Source organism: Cornus florida, unplaced genomic scaffold (assembly GCF_030987335.1).
Source record: "Cornus florida cultivar Cherokee Brave unplaced genomic scaffold, ASM3098733v1 CherokeeBrave_3.0.0_Hap2_Chr02, whole genome shotgun sequence".
NCBI classification, from domain to species: Eukaryota; Viridiplantae; Streptophyta; class Magnoliopsida; order Cornales; family Cornaceae; genus Cornus; species Cornus florida.
This window is the reverse complement of record NW_026775572.1, coordinates 29,404,379-29,430,359: the sequence shown is the minus strand read 5'-3', so window position 1 is coordinate 29,430,359 and position 25,981 is coordinate 29,404,379. Positions and strand designations below refer to the sequence as shown.

Genomic DNA, 25,981 nt, shown 5'->3' with positions numbered 1-25,981 from the left:
CTGGCACACCTTCCGTAATAAAAATGATTTATTTCAATACATACTATTTTTTAACCCAATTCTTTTTCGGTCTCTCTTACTTTTCTGCAACACCCATAGCTCAACAAAAGGTAAAACATAAAATACAACAAATAAGACATCCCATTATGTACCAACCTTTTGTAATGAGCGAGTAGATCGAAGGATAAAAGGAAAAGCTAACGAAAGATGACATGCGTGCCACTCCAGTTCTGAAGAGAACACATAACAAGCATTTATATAAAAAGGTACTAAAATTTTATAATCATTCTTGATAACCAAAAAAAAAAATGATATTAAAATTTTAGAACAATCCTTAACAACGAATAAAAAGATACGAGATAAGGCCACAAGGGTGTCAATTAAGGAGGACGACAAAGGAAGGGAAAAAAACGAGTTGGCATATGCTGTATTCCTGTTGTGTACTCATCTCCAAGTGCTGCACTTCTCAAAATATTGCCCATCCTAATTTTGCATGTCCATGTCCATACATGGCAGGACAATAACTGAAAGTTGAACAAATTATCTTCCGTAGATAGTAGCTATACCAAAGGTCGAGTATCTACCAGATCAATGACGTATCCCATCACTACTTAAGAAAAGGGATAATTAGCTCCCATTTCTGGGTCACCAGCAAACATCAATTCTGACCAATATTATGAAACGACGACAATACTTCCAAGATCATGTTCCACTCATCCTGCTACCTTTTGAGCCCAAATTTGTCAAATCAGGCTTACTTCCATGTCACGCAACAGCATTCTTCATACTACTCAAAGACCAAATTACCATATTACAGTATTTTTGAACTTGATATCTAATAAACAAACCTGAAAGAAAACGCATAAGCAGGACAATAAAGAATAACCACCTACATAATTCTACACGCATTGTTCAAGTAATTATGTACAAAAAATTAATAATAGGATAGAGGAAAAGACCATGACTTTGTAATATTAAGTAGCATTTAAAATCATCATATGTCAGAAACCTTACAAGACTCTCCCCCGATCATATTTAACAGCTTTACCTTCCATAAACGTTATAAATTATAATCACACAGAATATGAAAATTTTCACTCACTCAGACTATGAAAGTTTCATAGACGGTAACAGGGGCAAATAGAGGATTGGACAAAACTACAAGCACTGAGTAGACAAAATAGAAACTTGCAACTTCTAAGAATGGCAGTGCATTGAACACGTACCTGCAACTTCTGAGGATGGCAGTGCGTTGAACATGTAAAGAAGTACATCTTCGGGCAATGAATGTTGCTTTAGCAACACATCCGAGGATGGCAGTGTGTCAAACAGCTAAAGTACATCTTCGGGCAATTTAATTTGTTTAAGCAATATACTGAAACTAATAGCTAGCAACAAGAGATTTTATTTCCTTCCATTAGTCCTTAATTTCTCGGACTTCTTTAAATCTTATAACTTAGAACTTTTCTTTTCTTGGTTGGTTTTAGAGAGGGGTCAAGGTATGGAAAAAACGTCATAATATGGATTCTGTTCTTATCATGATATGATAGGAAGGGGTGAACACAAAACTCAATGAATTTCTGTTTAGATAAGTTAAAACTAAAACTCAATGTATAAGATTCTCCCACAAAATAATACTGGTTCTCCTAAAAAATACCAGAGTTTCACACCCCATAATTCTACAACCGAGCCACCACAGGATTATCGGAGCAGGGCAAAATTTATTAATACCGAATTAATACTCTTCCATATGTAAATTTACTTCATTTTATGCTAACGAAAGCAACTTCAAGAACCAGAATAAAAGTAAACTTATTCTACCAATCCATAGACCACGACATAATAACACATGAGCCATAATAACACATGAGCCAAAGGACCACGAACAATAGAAACATTCAAACTCACTCCTAAAACTCCTACAAATTGAAAAAACCATGAGATAAGAAAGACAAAAACCAACAAATAGAAAACAGAAAATACTTTTTCCCAGTTGAGCTAATGCCAATAATTTACAAGCAAAATCCATCAGCTAAGCAACCTGCCAAGAGCCCAAAGCAAGGGACATAAAGTTTTAAAAGAAAAAAAGGATATTCTAAGCAAGATTCTTCCAAACTGAGTTGAAAAAACTAAAACTAAAGCATCTGTTGCTGCTATTGCTGCATAATAGACTCCAACACAGAGGTGGGAGAATAACTGAGATACATCCACATCTACCTAAACTTTTGTCGCTTGGGTAAACTGCTACTGGGAGGAGCCCGAGATTTGCTTAGTCCCTTCATCTTCCTTCTCCTCCTCTCCTCCTCGCTATCCGATTCACCGCCTTTCTCCCTGTCTGCATTACTTGCTTCCCTCTCCAACTCCTCCCATGTTTTTCCTCTCTCTTCCTCTGAGTCCTCCTCTGACTCCTCCTCTTCATCGTCCTCCGATTCCACCAGCGATTCACTGCCAGAAACATCGTCATCCGAGTCTGACTCAGGCTCAGCATCTGATGGCACATAGCCTTGGTCAGAATCCTCTGTGTTGTCAGAATCAGAGTCGCTAGCTTCCAAATTCAAAAATTCCCAACCCCCATCCTCTAAGAACCTTTGTGGATCATCAGTGATAGTCTTCAATATTGGACGCCAATTCAGGTTCAGTCTGCTCTCGTAATACTTGAGGTCCGTTGTGTCCAGCCATTCCTTGATGCCATCAAGTGATGTTGAAGGAATAGAATCGATTCGAAGCACATCTCGCTTGAAATCCTTGAATACAATTGTCATGTCAAAGTTCTTCTGTCCAAGACCAACTCTCTCTAAGTTCACTATCTCAATTTCACTTAGGGTAATGACAAGAAAAGGAGTCTCTACTAGCTCAACCAAACAGCTTGAAGTCGGGACAATAAAAGCTGAAGCTTTATAGGGAACGCCATGAAAGCCAAGTTCCCTTAAAGGCTGATCAAACTCAAGGTCAAGCCCCTTGAATTGGGGCTGTCCCCAGAGATCATTAACCCGGTTCACAAAGTTCTGGAAATCCATATTGATTTTGTTCTTCCGGTCCCTCTCCCGTTGTTCTTCTTCAATCTCATCTGGGTCATAAGCAGATCTCTTTCCACCTCCAAGCGTCTGGACCACATCCATCACTTCAACATAGAATTGAACATCTTTAGTTTTCTTGTTTCCCACCATTATGTGGTTGTGCAGATGAAAGTGCAGAAGAGTGATCATTTCCTTCTCTGCTGGCTGGAAGAATGCGTGCTTGACATTCCCATACATGACTTCCACACGCTCATCTTGCCTTGAGGTTGAGTACCGGAACCCATTTGTGTGAGCTTCCAGTGTACCAGACTGTTTTCTTGCACGACCACCAAAAGTGGGACGAATCCAAAGGTCAGGCAATCTTATTGGCTTAAACTTGTTACCTGCAAGTACAAGTTTCTCCTGAGTAACCAAAGTTGCTCGTTCAGCTCTCTCCGACTCCCTGGCCATAACATTCTTTCGGAGTGTTTTAATCTGCTGTACCACTTCACTTATGTGCCTTGGGTCTTTAGAGCGAAATGAAACCTCCTTCAAATATATAGAACCCTGATATTTCAAGGAATTGGCATCATGAGGACTGAAAGGTGTGCCAGGAACATTGAAGATTATTCGGACATAGCAATTTCGATTGGTATCCTGTTGGCTGGAGACAGTCTTCACTGTAGCAACATGGAAAGGAACCATGGTTCCATAAATGGGTAAGAGGATGGCTTCATTTTTCTGGTCAACCTGAATCATCATTTCTCTCGGAGGGGGTAAATCATTGACATTCTTATATGCAATTAGTTCACTCGAGGACTTCGCAGCACCACGGTTATCTCCCGCTGCAGAACCCCCACCAGCAAGTCGTCGGGCAGTTTCTTCATTCTTCTGGCGAGCAAGTTCAGCCTGGTGCTGCCTTCGGAGTTCTTCTTTTGACATCTCCTGGTTGTCTGACCTGAGTGTTGCCTTGGAATATAAGGACTCTGCACCATTAGCCTCAGCTTTCACTTTCGGCTGCTCTTCTTCTTCCTCCTCGTCATCATTAAATGAATAAGCCACATCCTTAACTGCTTTAGAGCTCACTGAAGTCACCACATCATGGCCCTTATCAGTGACAATAACAGTATCTGCAAGTAAAAGAGAGAAATTCTGGCTCTTTGCCTTCTTGATTTGCGTCTGCAAATTCTGAAAACCAAGAGTCACATTAAAAACCATGCCTGCTTTCAACACTCGTTCATTCTTGATGTTCAGACTCAAGCCTGACTCACGGAACTCAAGACCAATGCCTGTTCCAGCAGATTTTGTCAGGTTGTTTACTAAATCTGGAGCATCCTTCTCAACCAAAGATAGGGCTGCTTGATACACAGCACTGACCTTGTTCCCAGGCTTCAATGCCCCAATTGCTGCATCATGGGCCTTGAGTAGAACCTCATAAGCCTTGCTCTGTGTTGTAGTGGAATCAATTAAGAAAGTTCTGGCAACATTTGAACAATAACTGTTATATCGGGATCCAACTGCACATATAATCACGCTGGCTGAATCGTAGTATAGGTGTTCATCATTGCTCGAAGCGCTAGGTCTGAGATCAAAATTACCACCACTCTGAAAGATAGGAGGATAACAGATATCGACATTCTCAGCCTTAAGCTTCACCTTAACTTTTGCTGGCTCCAGTATGGCCTTCTCAGTGTCATCCATTAATGAAGAATGGGAGACTTTCTTTTCCTCATCAATAACCTTCTCAAGCTTTGGAACCACAAAATTCTTCATTGCAGAAGCTGTCAAAAATGCAGCCTTCTTCACATTTGTGATCTCACTGCTGTCCTTAACAGCAAAAAGGTCTGACAATCCATTGGTTATATCAATAAGTTGGAGACTTGAGTTCTTTAGCTTCTCAGCCCATGTCTCCAAAAGATTCCCCTCTGGAGTCTCTCTTGCAATGTATCCAACAACAGGATTATCATGACCATCAGACTTTGTCTGAGCACGTATAGCACGAAATATAGCATCCATTTGGGTAGTCCCATCATCGTTCTTTGCTTTCACGTGCATGACAACTTCCACTCCAACAGCCTCCTTGGCAGATCTTTTTACTACGTCAAGCAGAGAGGTCTTCTTCTGGCTACACAAGAAATGGATCTGCTTGTTCATGAAAACCATTATTGTCTCTGGGAATTCATAACCAAGCAACCAAATGTTCAGAGCCGAGGATTTCAGATACCGCAGATCCTCAGAAGCAGGAGGAGTAGCTATTGCAAAAACATCCGATGAACCCCAGAGTTCAGATTTGTGATCATTCCAATGTGTGTAAAGTGCCTTCAATCGCCTGCTGAAGCTATCCAGATCAATGGTATAAGCATTTCCTGCTCCAGTGGGCCTCCCATTTGCTGGCGGACCATTTCCATTTCGGCTTTCTGCCATTGTAGTCTGCACAACTACACACCACAACAAATAATTTCTCAACTCCTATTTATAGGAAATCTTTTAAATTTACAGGCAGTGGTTGAAGTTTGTTTCAAATAATTGTTTTCCTCAAGGCTACATTTATACTGAACTTAGGGTTATGCTAAAAGAAAGAAAAAACAAAGGTATAGAAATTTGATTGAATTATACAATAATCTTTTACAAATGAATCAGATATTCAAGGTCTAACTTAAACCATATTACAGAAGACTATCACAACAGAAACTAAATTTAGTTAATTTCTTTCTTTATTTTATTTTATTTATATTCCTTTTTTTTTCATGTTTGTTTAATATACTCAACTTTCAAATTAAACCACACTACCGAAGATTATCAAAAGAGAAACCTAGCTGAAATAATTTATTTTTTATTTTTTTTATTTAATTTTTTTATTAATCTAATTTATCTTTTTCATTTATTTATTTATTTCTTAATTCCTACTTCTGTTGCAGGAGCAAGGTATATGAAATCTGTAAACGAAATAAAAACAAGGAAGTGCGAAACACTTACTTCTAATAATCTGTAAGTGTCCTCAAACCACCAGTACGAACATAAGAAGCTAGGGTTCGAGTTCAAGTCTCTGCAACTTACAAAACAAACAAACAAACAAGAACATAAGCACAAAACCTAGAGCACTCATAGACAACATTCATGTTTTCCCAAACAAAAGCAGTAAAAAATCGCATAATTTCCGCAACTTTTAAATCTCAAGCATAATTAGGGTTTCTCGAAGTTCGATAACTAAAAACAAACGCGCAAATTTAAAGGAAATTGAAGGAAAAACACTTACATTTCTTGTGTCTCGAAGTCACTTTTGGATCAAAAAAACTTATTTGTGAAGCCAATTAGGGTTAGGGTTGATGTTACGGCTCACACAGAGTTCTTCTAAGTAAGGAAACTAGGGTTAGGGTTTCAAGAACTTTAAGGATAGGGAGAGATTGAGGTGAAGTATATGTTGAGCAATGAAAAAATCAGAATTCATAAAGCGGTGAATATTTAAAGGAATAGGAGAGAAACATCGAAGAAGAGAACGAATTCATAAACAGAAAGAGAGATTGAACGCGAAGAGAGAATGCGAGAGCGAGAGATTTTTAGAGAGAGAAAGCGGTTGAAGAGAGAGAAAGAGAAGCGAGGGAGTGAATTAGCAATTTGATTTCGATTGCCCCGGAAGCTGTGCTTTTAAAACAGAGGCGGTTGCGGAACAAGACCAGATGTTGGTGAATATTACTGAATATGCCACTCAAATTGTGTTATAAGATTACTAAAACCTTCTCAACTATGCGTGAAAGGACAAAAAAAGGCCATTCGTCAGGACAGATGGTGTTAACACTATTCTCTATTTTTTAAGAACCAAAATTAACAATTATTTTCTTCAATTTAATGATAGCCGATGACCTTATTTGACATACCTCTTTTAAATTTTTAAATTTTTAGGCAGTAAAATAAATAAAAAGTGGAATTTGTTTTTTTTTTTTTTTTTACTTTTTAAATTTAAAATGTTCACAAGTTGCGGTGAACGGTGGTCGCTGTTGACTTCTCTAAGGGGCATTTTAATAAATTCATATAGGGGTAGGTGGAATTTTATCAAAAATAGAGGACAAATTTGGAAACCCATTTTGCGAGGTCAAATTCTCACATTCCGTTTGCTGTAAACGGCGTCGGCTGGTGGATTCAGTGGTGGAAACACCATCGTCACGACGTCGTTTTCGCGTTATGATTAACCCTTGCAGCAAAAATGGCGGGAAACAGTCCTATTGTTTTTAGTCTCTCTAAAAATGGCGGGAAATCATATATCTTAATATCATTATTTCCCGATTTAGCATCTTAGATCTTTTCTTTTAATTTTTTTTTTTTATGAAAAAGTTAATGACCAAGGAAGGACAATTCGACTTTTATTTCATATGGATCATAATGTGCGTGTGTATATACTTATAGACAGATTATTAGTATTTATAATATGTTGTTTTTGATACAAGTACTCTCAAAGAAAACCTTCTAATTTTACTTTAATAACTTAATAATGTGCATTATTTCATCTAAATTGTGTGAAAACTTTCAAGAAATATACTGTAGTGAGAGAGAAAATCCACCAGCAACACAAACTTTCACACCTGTTTCATTGTAAGCAGCTTTTCAATCTTCAAAACTTGTGTCCATGAAAAGTTAAAAGCAGTTGTAGAATTACAAGATCGTCTTACTGTATATACATATATCTGCAATACGTCTTGTATCTCTCCCCCCTATTTTATTATACCCTATGTACCCTTATTTTGTCTGTAATTATTCATAAAGCCATTACACATAGCAAAATGTACAGACTTCCAATCTATCACATGACATGAGTGGTAACTGGTAAGTGGACAAAAATCCTTCCAAAGAGTTCCCGTGCTATTTCGTCGAGTTAGTGATGATCGTAATCCTTCGTGAGTAACCGAACATCACTGACTAGATGGAACTTATCGAAGAGAATTTTCAGTCCAGTGAAAAATATAAAAAATTGTTTTATAGTCTGGATATACAACTCGACACTTGAGCAAAAATTTAAATAAAACTGACACATTTACTTGCGTGTCGAATTGTAATTGGCCGGAACTAGGTAAAATTTTCTCGCAAGTATGAGATTTTAATGATTAGTAAGCCACTGAGGCAAGCAGAAATTCTTCAACTTGACTTCCTTGCTGAAACTTTAACTTGCAATAATCCACTTCACCCTGGTCTCTGCAATTTAAACTAAGACACAGAAATACTAGAAGAGAAAATATAAGAAACAAAGCAATGATAATGAAAAAGATAAGATGGATATTTACTTATCAAAAAAAAAAAAAAAAAAAAACAAAGATGGATATTTAAACAATCATTAGATATAAACTACAAAAAAAGGTGAAAAGAAAGAAGCAGCATTAAAATAAGAATCACCAATCCTTGCAAGCCAGTTAGGGTTTGGAGTCTATTTGTACTTCAACCCTTTTGGACAGAGTTCGAGATTTGGTATCTTACTTGACAAAAATAAATAAATAAAACAGCATTCCATAAGCAGAAGGTTAACTATGATTAAGAATGTACAAGGATTTCCCAGATTGCAACTATTGCATTTTGACTTCTTGAAACAACAATGGGAGTTTTTAACTAATAGAATAACCCTAGAAGGCAATATGATTATTTCCTCAAAGCTTTCTACAACACTTTTGGCAATTGGCATGCTTAAGGCTATGCTTACATATCATGAGACCTTTTACCATGTTCTTTCCTCTACTCTCTCTTCTGATCTTATTCTTGGTAGAGAAGAACAGGATAAAAAAAAAATGGTCTGGTTTTAAATTGTGGACGATGTTAAGAAGTCTAATCGAGACACATGAGGAGAAGATAGCAATTGTTAGTCAGCAGTATATATCAAGGCATAGGTATAAAATAGTACTTCTTGAATTGTATAAATACCTTTGATATGTGGAATTGAATAACTATGCCTTATCATGAGACCTTTACCATGTTCTTTCCTCTACTCTCTCTTCTGATCTTATTCTTGGTAGAGAAGAAAAGGATAAAAAATAAAAAAAAATAAAAAAAATGGGTCGGGTTCTAAATTGTGGACGATGTTAAGAAGTCTAATCCAGACACATGAGGAGAAGATAGCAATTGTTAGTCAGCAGTATATAGGTATAAAATAGTACTTCTTGAATTGTATAAATACCTTTGATATGTGGGTTTTCACTATCAGCATTATATACTGATCACAAGCCTCAAAATAATGGAACACGGATTGAACTTTGTTGGAGCATTTCCATCTCCTGCAATTTTCTGTCTCTGGCCAAGCAGAAATTCATGCTCATCGTCTTTCCAACTTCAGGTTCTACATTTCCATAAATAGCATATAGAAAGGATGTTACAAACTGATGAAAGATATAAAAGTTGAAGAGAGAAATTAAACATGAAGAACTCAAGAATGTAACGTTATTAAGCCATTAGGGCTTACATCCATGACACACAAAGCCCTAAGCTTTCATTACATTCTCTCTTCATATTGTTTACAATGATCACCTCTTTCTATAGGTGAAAGAATACAAGTGATAAATATGGAAATACATTGATGGAAAATTCGTAAAATCAATCCCATAAATCACTCCAATCAATATTCTACTATACAGTAAAAATCACTCCTATGATATTCTTCCAATACAAACAAAACTAATTCAAGTAGAGAACATCCATGACTAGAAGCATTAGGAAGTTCCATAATGGTGTTTCAAATCCCAAATGAAGATGACAGTAAAATTTCATATTAAAAATAAGATTTGGCACTTGATTTGGATCTTGGGATTTACATAAGAGAGCCTTTTATCTTTTTCCATTAGCATCCAGTCGCCAAGCAATTTGAAAGATAATTAAGATAAAACATATTTACCAAACTAAATTTATTTTTTAATAAAGAAAGTCCACAGGAAATAAAAATTTTAAACAGCTCCGTAACTCAAATCAACCAGAAAGCACGATTTTTAGATGATATATACAACAGCACGCCTTTATTTTCTCATTAGCTTCACAAACTGATTTTCCATATGTTCCCTTTCCTCCACAATGGACATTCCTTGTCTTACGAAAATATCTCAGTGCTTTTCGATCAAACAAGAACCAGGATCCACCTATCAATATTATGACATCCAGTTCCTGACTTTCTGTATCACCATCACCAAAACAAAATGTTGTCCCAACCTTTCTTACCAAAAAAAGGAAATAAATAAATAAAAGAAAAAGAAGAAGAAGAAGAAAAAAAAAAAAACCAACTGATATATGTCCAAACTCCAAACAGCAGTGAACTCTCTGTTAGAATTAACAAAATTATAAGTTCTGCAAAGAAAAGTCTGCTTCATTGACGAGAACAATTCTAAAACCATACTAACAAAGTGTGTGACTAAGCTTGTAAAGAGTTATAATAGCTTCCGTACAGTCATTTTTGTGCACTTGTCAAAACCTATAGTAGCACAGTGATGCAGTGCAGGGATGAGTGCTAAAAGAGATGGGTTAGAGCTTTGGTAAGTCAGAGCTGTTGTTGAACAGTTGGGACGGTGAAACCGTTGATCCATGAAAATGTCCTTGCATTTTACCATGTGAACCCATCCAATGCACCGTCATGGTGCCAACTAGGACATTTGATATTAATGGGTAATTAAAGTAGGAGTTCCAAAAGGAAACTGGAGGAAATACAGGTTAACTACAACTAGTCATATACAAGTACACGTGTGCATGAGCACCACATGCATGCATTTAGTCACGTAGATGATGGATACATGCGTACTTTGTACAATCCAGTCCAAAAAATGTAGATTGGCTACATCAGATTGAGAAACCATAATGATAAACACATGTATTTGCTATATAAAGGACAGAAAGTGAATGATGATTGAGCGGATATTATCATGTGCTGTTACGTGCCATTCGTGATTCACATGGAAGCTCTACATGTGCTGTTATGTGTCATTCGTGATTCACATGCACCGTCAAGGTGTCAACCAGGGCATTTGATATTAATGAGTAATTAAAGTAGGAGTTCCAAAAGGAAACTGGAGGAAATACAAGTCAACTAGTCATATACAAGTACACGTGTGCATGAACGCCACATGCATGTATTTAGTCACATAAATGATGGACACATGTATACGTTGTACAATCTAGTCCAAAAATGTAGATTTAGATCGCTAAATTCTACATCAGATTGAGAAACCATAATAACAAACACGAGTATTTACTCTATAAAGGACAATAAGGGAATGATGATTGAGCAGATATTGTCATGTGCTGTTACGTGCCATTTGTGATTCACATGGAAGCTCTACATATATGCATATAAACTAGAAAAGAAAATTTTCGAAATAAAAAAGGAAAAAGAAAAAGAATCCCCAACACAAGCGTATTTCAATATTGTGCTGATGTAGCAGAGTTCTCCTTTCTTCTGCACTGGAAGAAGTTCCATATTGCACTCGAACGGAGTTCAGCTAAAAACATATTGCAGCAGCAGCATGTTATAATTGTCAAGTGACTAGTTTCAGAATATCAGATGCCAGAATTTAGAAAACTGTCTTTCAAGCAAATGTAAGTGCTACAGAAAATTTTAGTGAAAAGTTTAGTTTAAATACGCACAAGGAACAAAGTTTGAAGCTTTTACCAGAATTTCCACAGCAGGATTGTGTTTCTTATTAAATTCTGTCATTTAAATTCTTACAGCTACAAGATACGTACCTTACAAGTTGAATGACTTGTATATTGATTTTTCTGAAGACTTATGTAGGGAGCTTTGATAAGCGAAGGGAGAATTGAATCACTTGTAATTTGATATCCTTCAAGCCCGACTGAAAGAATGAGCACCAGCACCAGAGGCACCTTCATTCAGCCTCTGCTGCAATTGCCAGATGCATGACAGCAGGCAATAGATCAGAAGGAATGGAACTTTACTCTGCAGTTTGAACAGATCTTGAATGCTCATAATGGGAATGAAGTGCCCATAATAATTTTCTCAACGATATATGATAAAAGGTGACTGGACCAACTCTTTTCTGACAGGAGTAATGCTACTCAAGCCGGAAATATAGGCCGACTAAACAGTACGAAAGAAAAATGGCCAACGGATGAATTCATGTGGGTCCTACGTGATGTCATCACATTAATGTCTATTGGTCACTTTTCTTTTCTTTTTCTTTTTTGGTTAGTCTTTGAACTTCTTCTCTTTAAAAAGCATTTCTTTTTGCCAGATGTACAGCCATGCCCTCTGCTCAATGCTAAAACAACAGTTGTCCTCACTCCAGGAAATGATGTCATAGGAATTCCACAGCTGCTGGAGCTGCTCCCAGCCTCCCACCAAAAAAAGGAAACAGTATCCTCTGAAGAAAGTAATGATTGGCACTAAATGAAGAGCAGTCTTATTGCTAATACCCTACAGATCAAGCAACGTTGATCACCTGAGAATGAATATGGTGCACTTCCATTCCAAGATACTAAATTTGGCACCCCCAAAATAATCCTATATAGTACACTTCCATTCCAAGATGGCAAGATACCATATTTGGCAACACCCAAGTAATCCTATCCATCTTATTTTCCTTTTTCTGCAAGGAATATTTTAAAAATGATGATTAACATGAATTTAATTTTCTCCTTATAAAAATATAAATAAATAAAAAGAGTAAAAAGAAGAAAGGTACAAAAATTGGACCATGTGATGGGCTAACGCCGAGCATAGCCAACTATCTATATGGGCTCAGCTTGGCTGAAACAGGTGTTAGCTCAGCTTTGACCAGGTATGAGCTTAGAACCTATGTTCAAGCTCAACTCAGACTTATAGAGGATGGATACAGATATGTGATACGAACTCGACATGAGATGGATATGGTGATATGAAAAAATCTTACAAATTAGGACACGAATACAGCAAGGACATGACAATATATCATATTAATGTAGATACATATAAAACTAATCTATATATATATATATGTATCAATGAATAAATTCAAAATAATCATTGTTTGTCATAATATATATATCGTCGCTTATATTTCCTTACAAAAATTATGAAAAACAAGCTGAGAGTTGAGAATTATATTGCATAGATAAACTTCGTACCAAATCAGTCATGATATATTCTTATTTTATCTCAATACTTGTTTTTCAAAGAAATTCCATACTTTCTTACATTTTAATATTCAAAGAATTGTTAAAATGGGAAGTATCGGACACATGTTAAAAATAAAATAAAATAAAATAAAACAGCAACAACAACAGCAGCAGCAGCAATAATAATAACCCAAAGGGTTGGCTCAAGTGGGTAAGTCACTTGGCCCTGATGCCTCGGGAAGCATTAGGTCTAAGGTTGGACTCCTCTTGGGTGCAACCAATTCCTTTGGGGGGGGGGGGGGGGGGGTGTTTGAGTACCAACTAGGAAAAAATATTATTAATAATAACAACAACATATTTAGGAAGTATCGGACATGTATCCATGAGTATTCAAGTATTACCATTCATGGACGCAGACATGATATGGATATATCCTGATTGACTCAGAAGTTGCTTTTGTGGTTCCAAGCTATTCAATTTTGGCTTAATAATGTGTCCAGCACAAGCTTGGGCCTTTTTTTTTACTCTTGTTTATTAAACGAGATTCACATTAAAGCTTCAACTTGGTTCACTTAAATCATAAATGAGCCCGAACTTAGCCAAGCTCAAGCTGCTAATGAACAACTCCGTTCATTGCAGCCCTCTCAACCATGACACATCAAGACATAAAACAAATAGGAAATGAGTATAGTTGTGCCATTCCATGATTAATTCATATCAAAGATGCTTTTAGAAGTGGAATTGATATAGTGTGCATCTAAACTAAAGATCTATCTATCATCTATTAAATGGAAAAAAATAAAAAATAAATAAAGACTAAAGCATTTGAATATACCTTGTCACATTCTAATTTCTTACTAAGCAAAATGCAAAACTATAAAAGGCCATCATTGCTGTGCCACATCTGGGGAAAAAAAGTGCACCATGTTCCTATCCTGCATGCCACAACAATCCATATTAAGGTATCATTATAGGTTAAAGAAACATCAATTTTATAACAAGAAAATTGCACATGCAACTAGAATCCTAATTACAACCATGTTAATGAAAGCTACACAGAAAATCCATGAAATACATAAATGACTCAATATAAGAAGGTACTTCAATAGCAGGAGCCAAAAAACCGATGTTGCAAAATAAATACACATCAATCTACTCAACTTGTTTTTTACGTAATGTTTTCCTTTCCTCCCATTTGGGTGTAAAACAGTAAGTTTACTTCAACAAGAGAAAACAATAGCTCATTAACCGCCTTTATCAAATCTTGGTCACTCTGTCAATGACTGAAATAATGAGCACCACTGCACCAGAGACACCTTCATTCAGCCGTTTCTGCAATTGCCAGATGCATGCCAGCAGCAATAGATCATCTAAGGACCTTTTTGCTTCTGTCAGAAGGAATGTAACTTTACTCTGCAGTTTGAACAGATCTTGACTACTAATAATGGGAATGAAGTCCCCATAATAATTCTCTACCTGATCAATGATAAAAGGAGCCTGATCAACTCTATTTCTGACAGGAGTAATGCAACTCAAGCCAGAAATATAGGCCGACTAAGCAGTATGAAAGAAAAATGGCATACAGATACATTCATGTGGGTCGTACGTGATGTCATCACATTAATCTCGATTGGTCACTTTTTTTTTTGTTGGTTGTCAGTGTACTTCTTCGCTTTAAAAAGCATTCCCTTTTGCCAGATGTGCAGCTATGCCCTCTGTTCAATGCTAAATCAAAAGTTCCTCGCTCCAGGAAATGATGTCATGGGAATTTCTCAGCCACTGGAGCTGCTCCTGCCAAACAGTTTCCACTGACAGGAAAGTAATGATTGGCATAGCCGGAATTCAGCATTAAATGAAGAGCAGCCTTATTGCTAATACTCTACCGATCAGCAATCTGATTGCTGGATCACGTGACCATGAATATGGTGCACTTCCATTCCAAGGTACTAAATTTGGCACCCCCAAAATAATCCTATGTGGTACACTTCCATTCCAACATACTATATTTAGCACCACCAAAATAATCCTATATTTTCCTTTTTCTGCAAGGCATATTTAAAAAAATGACAATAACCTGAATTTATTTTTCTTCTTTTAGAAAAAAAGAACAAGTAAAACGATACAAAAGATGGACCATGTAATGGGCTAACACTGAGCGTAGTCAAGTATCTGTTTGGGCTTGGCTTGCCTTGGCTGAATTAGGTGTTAGTTCAGCTCCGACCTGGTATGAGTTTAGAATCTAAGTTCAAGCTCAACTCAGACTACAGAAAATGGATACAGATAAGCAATATGGACTTGACATGATATGGATGTGGTGATATGAAAAAATCTTTAAAAATAGGACAAGAATACAGCAAGGACACAACAATATATACTATATTAATGTAGTTACATATAAAATTAATATATATAGGTATATATGTATAAATTCAAAATCATTGTTTGTCATACTATATATCCGGTGCTTATATTTCCTTATAAAAAAGAAAATTCGAAAAACAAGCTGAGAATTGAGAGTTATATTGCATAGATAAACTTCGGACCAAATTAGTCATGATATATTCTCATTATATCTCAATTCTTCTTTTTCAAAAAAAATCCAAACTTTTCTTAACAATTATATTATGATGTTATACTTCGAAAAGTTACATTTAATGTTCAAATACTTGTTAAACTGGTGGTTTTTTTATGTCTTGACGAAATATCATATACACATTCAAAATAAAGTAATAATGTTATAAATATATTTAGGCAGTATCGGACATGTATGTACGAGAATTCAATGAGTGCCATTCTTGCACACGGACATGTTATGGATATGTCCTCCTTACATATGTATCCGGGCTTGGGCCTTTTTTGACTCTTGCTTATTAAAAGAGAGTCACATTAATGCTTCAACTTGGTTCACTAAAATCATAAATGAGCCCAAAACTTAGCCAAGCTCAAGCTGCCAATGAACATCTTGGTTCATTGCGGCCCTCTCAACCATGACACAACAAAACAACAAACAAATAGGTAATGACTATGCTGAGCCATTCCATGATTAATATTAAATATGCTTTTAAAAGTGGAATATATATAGTGTGCATCTAAACTAAAGAGCCATCTATCATATATTAAATAGAAAATTTTTTTAAAAACTAAAGCATTTGAATATTCTACCTTATTACATTCTACCTTATTAATAAGCAATATGCAAAACTATCTTGCATGCCACAGCAATCCATGTTTAGGTATCATTATAGCTAAAGAGACGTCAACTTTATCACAAGAAAATAGCCCATGCAACTAGAATCCTAATCACAGCCATGTTAATGAAAGCTAAACAGCAAATCCATGAAATACATAAATGACTCAATATAAGCAGGTACTTGAGTAGCAGGCACCAAAAGACAGATGTTGCAAAATAAATACACATTAATCTACTCAACTTGTTTTTTTTAAGTAATGTTTTCCTTTTCTTCCATCTGGATGTAAAACAATAAGTTCACTTCAACAAGAGAAAAGAATAGCTCATCAACAGCCTTTATCAATTATTTCCATGCCTTCACTTGAACACCTTTGGTAAATTGCAAAGATGATGCTAGTTCAATATATTCCCCATTTACACAATAAAAATAAAGGAGAAATGCTTCGCCTGAAAACATTCAAAAACTTGATGAAATATATATAATGTAGTTGTTCCCTAAAGATACATGGCTGCAGCACATGCCACTAAATCACAATTTAAATTTAAGTAGATCGACCATAAGAACAGAAACTTTATCCACTTATACACATAAAAATGATATTAGAAAAAGTAATTACCAATTCCCTGCTTTTTTAAAGTTCATTCATTCTGCCATTTCAAATCACACAAACAAAATCAAGGAAAAAAATTAAAATACTCAGAAAACTGGAAAATCTAGAGCTCGTAATAAACCTCTCGTAATATGTTGCTCAGTGATGCCTAGTCCTTCTGTACATGGAAATCTAATTGCTCGTGCATGTCTTCAAGCAACTTCCTGACTGGAGCACAGATGCAATATTTCTAATTCCTACTAACATTATATAAGGTTCTGTAGGATTACATGCTCGATCTAGTCTCACATGGAACTCTGGGAACCGCAAAGCACTTAAAAGAGGTTTCATTTTGATGAAGCCATCAGTATTGTGGTTTAACTAGTATTGGAGTAAAGCATGTCACATATAAATGTTCAACAACTAATGTTGAAGAAATTTAAGGTCCATATGGATGAATGGGCTTAGAAATAAGGAATTTGGGGCTCAAATCACAAATATAAATAGGGATTGGCTTTTGGAGTCAGATTGAATAATCAAGGAGGAGGAAAGAGCAGAGGACCTTGGATTTAGGGGACGTATAATTTATTTTGATTTATCTGCAATTAAAATCATACAATGCATGAATTTCCAAATACTTCATGCACATATTATTTCAAAACTACCCGTATCCCTAATTTCACAGAATACTCCAATGCAAATCTATTAATTCTTAATCCAGCTATCTAAATGGAGGATAATATTTAGGTATACAGTAGATTAATATAGTACAGTCCCCTCTTGGGCCATCCTCCAGCAATTGTGCAATATTCTTTAGACGAGGAGACTACAAGTGGCCACAGGGATTAGCAGGGTGCTCAAGGAGGTCCAACTACCTAGTTAGCAAAAATAAATAAAAAATAAAGAAAACGAATACAATGCAGTGTAGGAAAGGTTTATAGCACCAATTTGTTAACAAACAAACGCATTCTGGAAAAAGGGTTATACATATTTAATTTGTACAGTGTACATCTGACCCTCCCCAAATCCCGCAATGGTGGAACCTCGTGCACTGGGCTAGCTTTTTTTTAGTTCTCAATTCCATTTTATTAATCTCCTAATACCAGCTGAGATACTAGAGAAAGGAAGAAAAGGGAAGTGAGAATGGAAAGCCTAATACAATCTTCTAGGTTTCCTTACTCATTAGGTTAAGGCAATCTTCTAGGTTTATGTGAAAACAAATAAGCAATTAGAGTAATATTGGACTAGCCAATATGATTTTTTTTATTTATTTTTATTTGTATCCTAAACAAGAAAAGAATGTGAAAAACAGAAAAGGGAATTTATCATTCTAAGTGTCGATCACAATACCGATACTAAGAAATGTAAGTGCCGGGGGACTTTAAAAGCAAATAATGAGAGATTATCAAGAAACAACCAAAACAGGATCAAGATTGAATGCAAGCTGTCAAATTTATTGATAGCTACTCATCCAAAACACACAACTAAGGACACACACATATGTGTGTGTTTGTATATATATGTATAAGCATTGATGCATTTTCCATTGCTGATTGTAATGAAAAACATTCAGAACTTATACAAGTATGAATAGGCCCACCTAACAACAAATTGGTCAGAAAAAGGCTTTAAATATTTCATACATACACGATTACAATAGATACATATACATTTATATGTCAACAGGGTGAGAAAGTACTGAACTGGAGAGCAAGCAAATGGGTGGAGAGAGAACCGCAGGGTTTTCGTATTCGCGGATTGAATCGCTCTTCTTTAGTTTATCAGCCAACAGAGAATAAGAAACTTAAAACCCCTGGTAGGGGTGCAAGTTGGGCGGGCTAGCCCAGCCCAACTCTAACCCAACCCAAAGTGTTTTGAGTTGGGGCTCCCAATTTTAGAGCTTCGAGTTGGGCTCGGGCTGAATAATGCTCACCCGGGCCCAATTCGGGTTGACCTCATGTTAGAAAGGTTCTAACCCGAGCCCAACCCGTCCAACCCGAATTGGGTATTTTAATTCGGGTTGGCCTCCTCCTCCGCCGCTGCCGTCGTCTCCCTCTCCCTCCTCCTCCGCCGAGTCTATCTTCCTCCACCTCTGCCTCCTTTGCCACCGTCTTCCTCCACCTCTGCCTCCGCTGCTGCCGTCTTCATTCTCTGTTGTCACCGCCGCCAAAACCACAACTATGATTGCAAACAAAGTTTTTATGATGGTCTTGTGAGTGGTCTTTGACCTTGATTCCCAGTATAATGGCAATCACAGTTTGTGAGATGAACATTTGGGGACAAAATTTTTGATAGAGAGAGAGAGAGGTTGTTTGGTAGTGATTTTTTTTTTTTTTTTTTGGTTCTAGGTTTGATGAGAGCGTTGCAAGATAGGTCGAATACGCAGGTAAGGAGAGAGATTTTTTTACAAAATAATAATAATAATATTTCGAACTCTCTTTTTTATTATTTTTTATTGTATTAATTATTTTTATTACTATATTTTTATAAGATTTCAATGGTAAGTGTACACCATCTTTTCAATAGTTACTGAAGAAATTTAAAAAGAAAAGATGTCAAGTACTTTGCAATGCTATCTTTAAAATGTTTTTGAAATTAAATTTAAACAGGGAAAAAAAAAAATTAGGCCTACCAACAGTTGTTGTAAAAAAATAATAATAATAAAATAAAATAAAATAAAATTGACTTACGACTTATCAAATACATATTAAGCCCCCCAAATTTTTGAAATTCCTATTTAATAGTAGGTGAGGAATATCAATTTGAAATCTTTTAAGTGTTATTTTTCAAAATCCAAATTTATATATATGTAAAAGTAAATATAACCCATATTTTTATGAAAGGCCTAATTTTTTGCCGATTTTTCCAGACCAATTAGTTTTTATTCTTTTATATTTTGATGGTACCCAAAACTTCTCCTTATTTTATTATTTTTGAACTTTAGATTTTTTGTCCACTTATATATAAGTATATATTGACAATATGATATTTGTGTGGAGAGATAAAGAGAGGAGGGGGGCCTAACCCATTGAAAAGAAAATATATATATATATACATATATATACACGGGTTGACCTAGACAACCCAACCAACCCGAAATATTTGGGTTGGGTTTCATGATTTGAAACCTAAATTTGAGTTACCTCGGGCAACCTAACTCAACCCGAAGTCAGGTTGAAGTTGGGCTCAGGTTAGAATGTTTTAGGCCAGCTCGAGTTGCGCCCTAGTATCAACGATCAATGTCTCATAGTCATCATCTTCTAAATACGAGTATTAGTTAGGCGTAAAATAATTTCTTAAGGTAAAGTGCAAAAAAAAAGGGCCTATATTATGTCCAAAATTACAAATAACCCCTGAAATATTTTTTGTGCTTAAAAACCCTTGAACTATCACATTTAATTGCAAAATGCCATATTACCTTGAATATTTTTTATTAAATGGCCATAGTACCCTTTACTATTGTATTACACTTGATTTATTTTTCTTGTTGAAATAAATTATTAAAAAAAATTCATACTAATTTGATGAAATATTCTCCATTAAATTTGCATAATTTTGTCTTTAATTTTGAAATTAATTATTCAAATAAAAATCTTAAGTATAAAATTTTGAAATAATTAAAGTACTTTCTTAAATTTTATTAATATATTGCATAAAAAGAAGATATTTTTTATTTACGTAATTTATTAATTTTCATGAATATTGTATGAAAAAAAAAGAGTATTTTTTACACTAATTTTTTTTAAAGTGATTATAATAAGTTTTATTATAATAAGTTAATCATTTTAGAAAATGGTAGATACTAATCTATTTATTATTTTCTATTTTTATGATAAATTGATACTAATTTTAAAATTAAGGTAAATGGTATAATTAATTTTTGAATAAGAGAAAATATAATTAAAAAATAATTTAATAAGAAATGAAAATTTAAATAATAAATGGTAAAATAGTCTATTGTGATGGGTTTGTCCTTAATTGCAACAAATTAATAGTTGAGGAGGCTAATCTTAAGTTCAGGGAAGTTATTTACAAAAGGACAATAGTTCAGGGGTTTTTTTTGCACTTTACCCCTTTAATTATAATAAAATGCTACACCTTTTTTTTATTTCCTAAGATTTTTCCTAGAACACTTTTAGTCACTAAAATTATATTTTTGTGTTTTTTTTTTTTTTTTTTTTTAGGGTAAGTACAATGATACCTCCTGAAGTTTGTCATAGGGACACCCAGATACAAGTTAGAATTTTTTTGGACAATGACACCTCCTCAAATTTACTTCCTTTGACAAAAACACCCTTTAATGCTCTAACATGTGATAAAATGACCTAAATACCCTTTGACTTGTCAAATGACACTTTTGAATTATAAAATTACCAATTTACCCATTCTAAATTGTCCAAAATAACCTCTTCATGTCAATCACATACCCATAAAGTTGCCACCACCTCTTAGCACTACTACCACCACCACCTCTTCTTTCATCTCTTCATTCTCTCTTTTATATATATACATACACACACACACACACACACACACACACACAGAGGCAGGCTCTCATGCGGTCTAAAAGAACGGATTTTTCAGCGGACCAAAAGTCAAATAGTCAATTAGCACTTTTTTACTTTATCAGACCTAACCATAGTTAATATTTGTTACCTTAATATTCAATTTACCATTGTTAATAGTTGTTATCTTTATTCAATCTCTCTCCTCCTTAATATATTCCATCTTCCTTGCAATTTCAATCACTACCGCCATATCCACACCATTACATTCACCATTGTGTCCTTTCAATTTTTTTATTTTTTCTTTCAAGAGAGAATTTCATTTGCCAATATTATTAAACAAACCCTTTGCCTCTAAACACAATATAAAAAATATATATCCTTCACTCTGGACTTTTTCCAAATAACAAGAAGCATTAGCCACCTCAATTTCGAAGCTTCATTCCCTAGATCGACTTCCAGGTCAATGGAGGTAGGTGGAGGCCAATTGATTCCAACACCAGTATATCCTTTGAAAGAGCATGGAGGAGATACTAATCACTCAGATGCACGATTTTCAGATACCATAAACTATTTCCAAAATTGGGATGATGAGATTGAATATTTAATTGTATTTGTGACATAAAATTTGAAGGAAATTATGATGCGTGAAAACGAAAACGAGAAAATTGTCAGAATCAGAATTTGGAAATTTTTCTTATTTTTGTCTCAGAAAATCCAAATTTGGAAACCTTTTACTGTTTCCATGCCAGGATTAAGCAATATATGCTTTCTATTTGAGACTCCATTATTCACGAAATGTGGAATAATGGGTCCAAGAAAAAATTAAGAAAGCAAAAAAAAAAATAATAATAACAGAGCAACAGTCAGGCCATCAAGGGAAAAAAAATTAAGAGAGCAAAACAAATAAAAAATAAATAAAATCAAAGTGCAAAAAGAAAAGAAAGAAAGAGAGAGTGACCGTTGGAGAATGAATATAGTAGTTGTGTTGTGGTCGTAGTGGTAAAGATGGTGGATGTGATGGTGTGGATATGGTAGAAGTGGTTGAGATGGTAAGGAAGATGGAAAAGATTAAGGAGGAGAGAGATTGAATAAAGATAACAAATATTAACTATGTTAAATTGAATATTAAGGTAACAAATATTAACTATGGTTAGGTCTGATAAAGTAAAAAAATGCTAATTGGCTATTTGACTTTTAGTCCGCTGAAAAATCTGTTCTTTTGGACTGCATGAAAGCCTGCCTGTATATATATATACACACACACACACACACACACACACACACATACAATTACAATTTAATCTACTCCTACACTGCCCCAAACCTTCCCCAAATTAAACGCAAAAATTCTTCAATGCTCAACAATCAGGATAGCAAGGACTTTAATAGGCTTTATTCAAAGGAAGTTCAGTTTAGGCTTAGGTCAGTGTGTGAAATAAGATGGAAATCCCAGATTGGTATTTTCTCCAACCCAAATCATCGCCGCAGTTTGAACTTGGTTGGTATACTCAAACTTACCATGAAATCTCATAGTACTTCGTAAATGGAATGGAGTGGGTTGGGATAGTAGATGGAGGGGTAGGAGTGGGATAAGGATATAGAAGAGAAAGTCATGCCTCTGTCTAAGTTTCCCCAACTGTAGTTCACTGCAATGATGTGGTTAAGCTCTGAGGTGAAGTGACTGGCCGGATCAACTGCGTTAAAGTGGAAGGTTCAGGTTTGTAGAAACGGAAGGGGCCTTGATAAGGTTTGTGGAGGCAGAAGGGATCTTGATTAGGTCTGCGGAGGTGGACAGGCCTGGATCAGGTCGGCGGCGGTGGCACCACCATTGTCGGAAGCCTACCGCCGTAATCACCGCTACATATTAAAGTGAGAACCGTTCCTGTGAGACCCAAAAGTTTTGGTTCCACTTTCGTTTCAGTCCGGTGAAGCGTACTAACCTGATTCGACAAACAAGCAGAATGAATATGTGATGGTGGTGGTGCTGGGTTCGATAAAGGCTTTACAATCATTGTCGGCAATGGAGGTGTGTTGGGTTTGATTAGGATTTTGCAATTGGTATCACATGGTGGTGGTGGTGGGTTTCAATTACAATCAGTGATGATGGCCGGTGTTGGGGATCAATTAGGAATCTACAAGTGTACGTATTTGTGTTGGGTTTAATACGCCGATGTGGGGTTTTGATTTGGGGGTCAGCGGAGGTGTTTCCTGCTGTGGTTGTGATGGCAAGGGTGTGTTGGTGGTTATGGGATGAGAATGGTGATGGCGGTGGCTGTCACCAGTTATGGGATGAGAATGGTGATGGCGGTGGCTGTCACCAGTTATGGGATGAGAATGGTGATGGTGGTGGCTATCATCGATTGTGGTATGAGTATGGAGTTGGTTGTCACCAGTTATGGTGATGGTGGCGCCGATGACGCGGATGTAGGTGGTGAGATGAGAGCTGAGAGAGGGAGGTATTGCATAGTAATGCATCAAGGACAATTATGTCATTTAAGTCTTCATATTTTTTATCAAGGGTAAAGTACAGAGACACCCCCTGAGGTTTGGTGAAAGGCTATATAGAGGAAAGTTTGCTTATTTTTTGACAATCACACCCCTTTGTGAAATTTGTCATCCAAACAGAGCCTTAAAATATGTGAAAAATCCACTTTACCCCTCACTATTTTATTTATTTTAATTATCAAATATCAAAATATTTAAATGACCAAATTACCCTTTTCACACACACACACACACACACACACACACACACACACACACACACACACACACACACAACCACAGTAACCACCACCCCCAACTTCGACCTCGTTGGAACTCTGTCACTGCCACCTCCTTGACCTTGCCGGATCTCGGCCTCAGTTCGGGCAAACTTGGCCTTGGACAAGCGATCCGTCAAATTATTGGCCGGAATCTGACACCAAGCCCACAATTCTCCTCCCCACCGAGAAGCCGAACTTAGTGTGTTCTGTAAATATTAGCAAAAGTAGAGAGAAATTTTTTTATTTATGTTTATTAATATTGGAGTTTTACGAATCAAAAGGTCAAAAATTTCACCACCATATTCAGCAAATATAGAGAGAAACACGAAAAGAGAGATAGGTTTCCACATGCATGGAGCTTACCTCTTCTCACAAAGCTAGATCCATTTGTACTCTCCTCTCTCTATCTTCTGCTCTGCTTTTTGAATCTGATTGTGGGAGAATTTAAGCTGGATTAATGGTAGAATATATTACTAATATATTACAGTAATCTGTAACAGATTTACAAACTTTATGTAATACCCCTAAATTCAAAATGATAGTCTCGGTATTATTTTAATTGCATTTCAATTGGTTATTTGATTTCTTGGCTAATTGTTTACTTGTTTAAGTGATTTAATTATTTATGTGTTAATTGAATTATTTGCTTAAATTAAATTGTGTGCTAAAATTTGTGTATTCAATTTATTTGTTTAAATTAAATTGTGTGTGATGATGTGTATTTGTTTAGAAATTTTATTATTTTATTTTTACTTTAATTTTATATATTTTTATTTTTCATTTTTAAAGGAATTGGATATGGATAGTAGTAGTGGACCAACCAATTAGGTCCCATGGATTACTTGGATAGAAGGTTAAATGGGTACGAATAGTTACTCGTGGATAATTGTATGTGTGTGTGTGTGTGTGTATAAAAGGAATGACATTTATTAATTAATATTATTTATAACATTAAATAATCTGATGTGTATATATATACAATTTAATTAGTTACCTTTTTATATTTTATTTAAATTAACTTTTATATTTTTCTTTTTTTTCTTCTTTTAATTATAATTAGATTGGGAAAAAGATTATCGTTAGTTTATTTGCCTATAAATATATAACTATAGGGTTGTAAAAGGAGTTAGAAAATAAATCACGTAATATATTTTAGAGAGAGAAAGAAGGAAGAGAAAGAAGAAGAATGAGACTAGAGTTTTTTATCAAATCCATAAAAGCAAGTTTTAATTCTTTTCTTCTCCTTTGATTCATATCCTATGCATGCTAGATTAATTCTAGGTTCTTTAAATAAATTAATTGAATCTAATTACATGGATTAACTTAGAAATTACAGTTCATGTGTTTTAATAATAGGTTTGTGATGAATTTTTTTTTAGATTTTGATAAATTGAATTTTCATGTGTTAATATATTATGTGTGTTAATAATGGATTTAAATATTTTTTCCTTTTGCCGAACTGGATTCTTTATTTATTTTTTATTATTATTATTTTTTTTAAAGCATGATTTTAAGCATGATATGGTTCAGTTTGTTGTTATATGAAGTTAGAGACATAAATTGTTGGCTTCATAATGCACGCCGAATGAGGAAAGTTCCAAGAAAGAATATGTTTGTTGCATGTATTGTTGGAATTAGAATTTTGGTTGCTTCATATCATATACACACTGAACAAGGAAGGAAAAATAAAGTCAAAGGCTGCATTAGTTTGTTAATTTTAATTTCATTTCATTTTGTTTTTTTTTTTTTTCTTCTTAAGGCATACACGCCACACTAGGAAGGAAAAGTAACATATAACAAAGTGATATGGTTAGGTGGTTAGGAATGAATCTGGTATAAAAATAAAAAATAAAAAAATAAAAAA

At 35.2% G+C, this 25,981-nt stretch overlaps 1 protein-coding gene and 1 long non-coding RNA gene across 7 annotated transcripts; both read right to left on the bottom strand.

Moving 5' to 3' along the window:
- Nucleotides 1-1,966: 1,966 nt before the first annotated feature.
- On the bottom strand, nucleotides 1,967-6,600 carry LOC132294514 (FACT complex subunit SPT16-like). Of its 3 annotated transcripts, none has more exons than XM_059792397.1 (3): nucleotides 6,253-6,600; nucleotides 5,973-6,048; nucleotides 1,967-5,434 (listed from the first exon to the last, which is right to left on the bottom strand). In XM_059792397.1, the coding sequence occupies exon 3, from the start codon at nucleotides 5,418-5,420 to the stop codon at nucleotides 2,214-2,216; it is 3,207 nt and encodes a 1,068-aa protein (XP_059648380.1). In that variant the 5' UTR covers nucleotides 5,421-5,434; nucleotides 5,973-6,048; nucleotides 6,253-6,600; the 3' UTR covers nucleotides 1,967-2,213. The 3 variants fall into 3 exon arrangements, with proteins under 3 accessions (XP_059648380.1, XP_059648382.1, XP_059648383.1); XM_059792399.1 differs by having other exon boundaries at nucleotides 5,973-6,042; XM_059792400.1 differs by lacking the exon at nucleotides 5,973-6,048.
- A 180-nt stretch (nucleotides 6,601-6,780) lies between these two features.
- On the bottom strand, nucleotides 6,781-19,536 carry LOC132294513 (uncharacterized). 4 transcript variants are annotated; one of them, XR_009478107.1, is made up of 4 exons: nucleotides 14,226-19,536; nucleotides 13,900-13,999; nucleotides 9,151-12,556; nucleotides 6,781-8,192 (listed from the first exon to the last, which is right to left on the bottom strand). It is a non-coding gene; the product is annotated as an uncharacterized LOC132294513 (long non-coding RNA). The 4 variants fall into 4 exon arrangements; XR_009478105.1 differs by lacking the exon at nucleotides 6,781-8,192 and having other exon boundaries at nucleotides 9,009-9,309; nucleotides 11,694-12,556; XR_009478104.1 differs by lacking the exon at nucleotides 6,781-8,192 and having other exon boundaries at nucleotides 9,009-12,556.
- Between the last annotated feature and the right edge of the window lie 6,445 nt (nucleotides 19,537-25,981).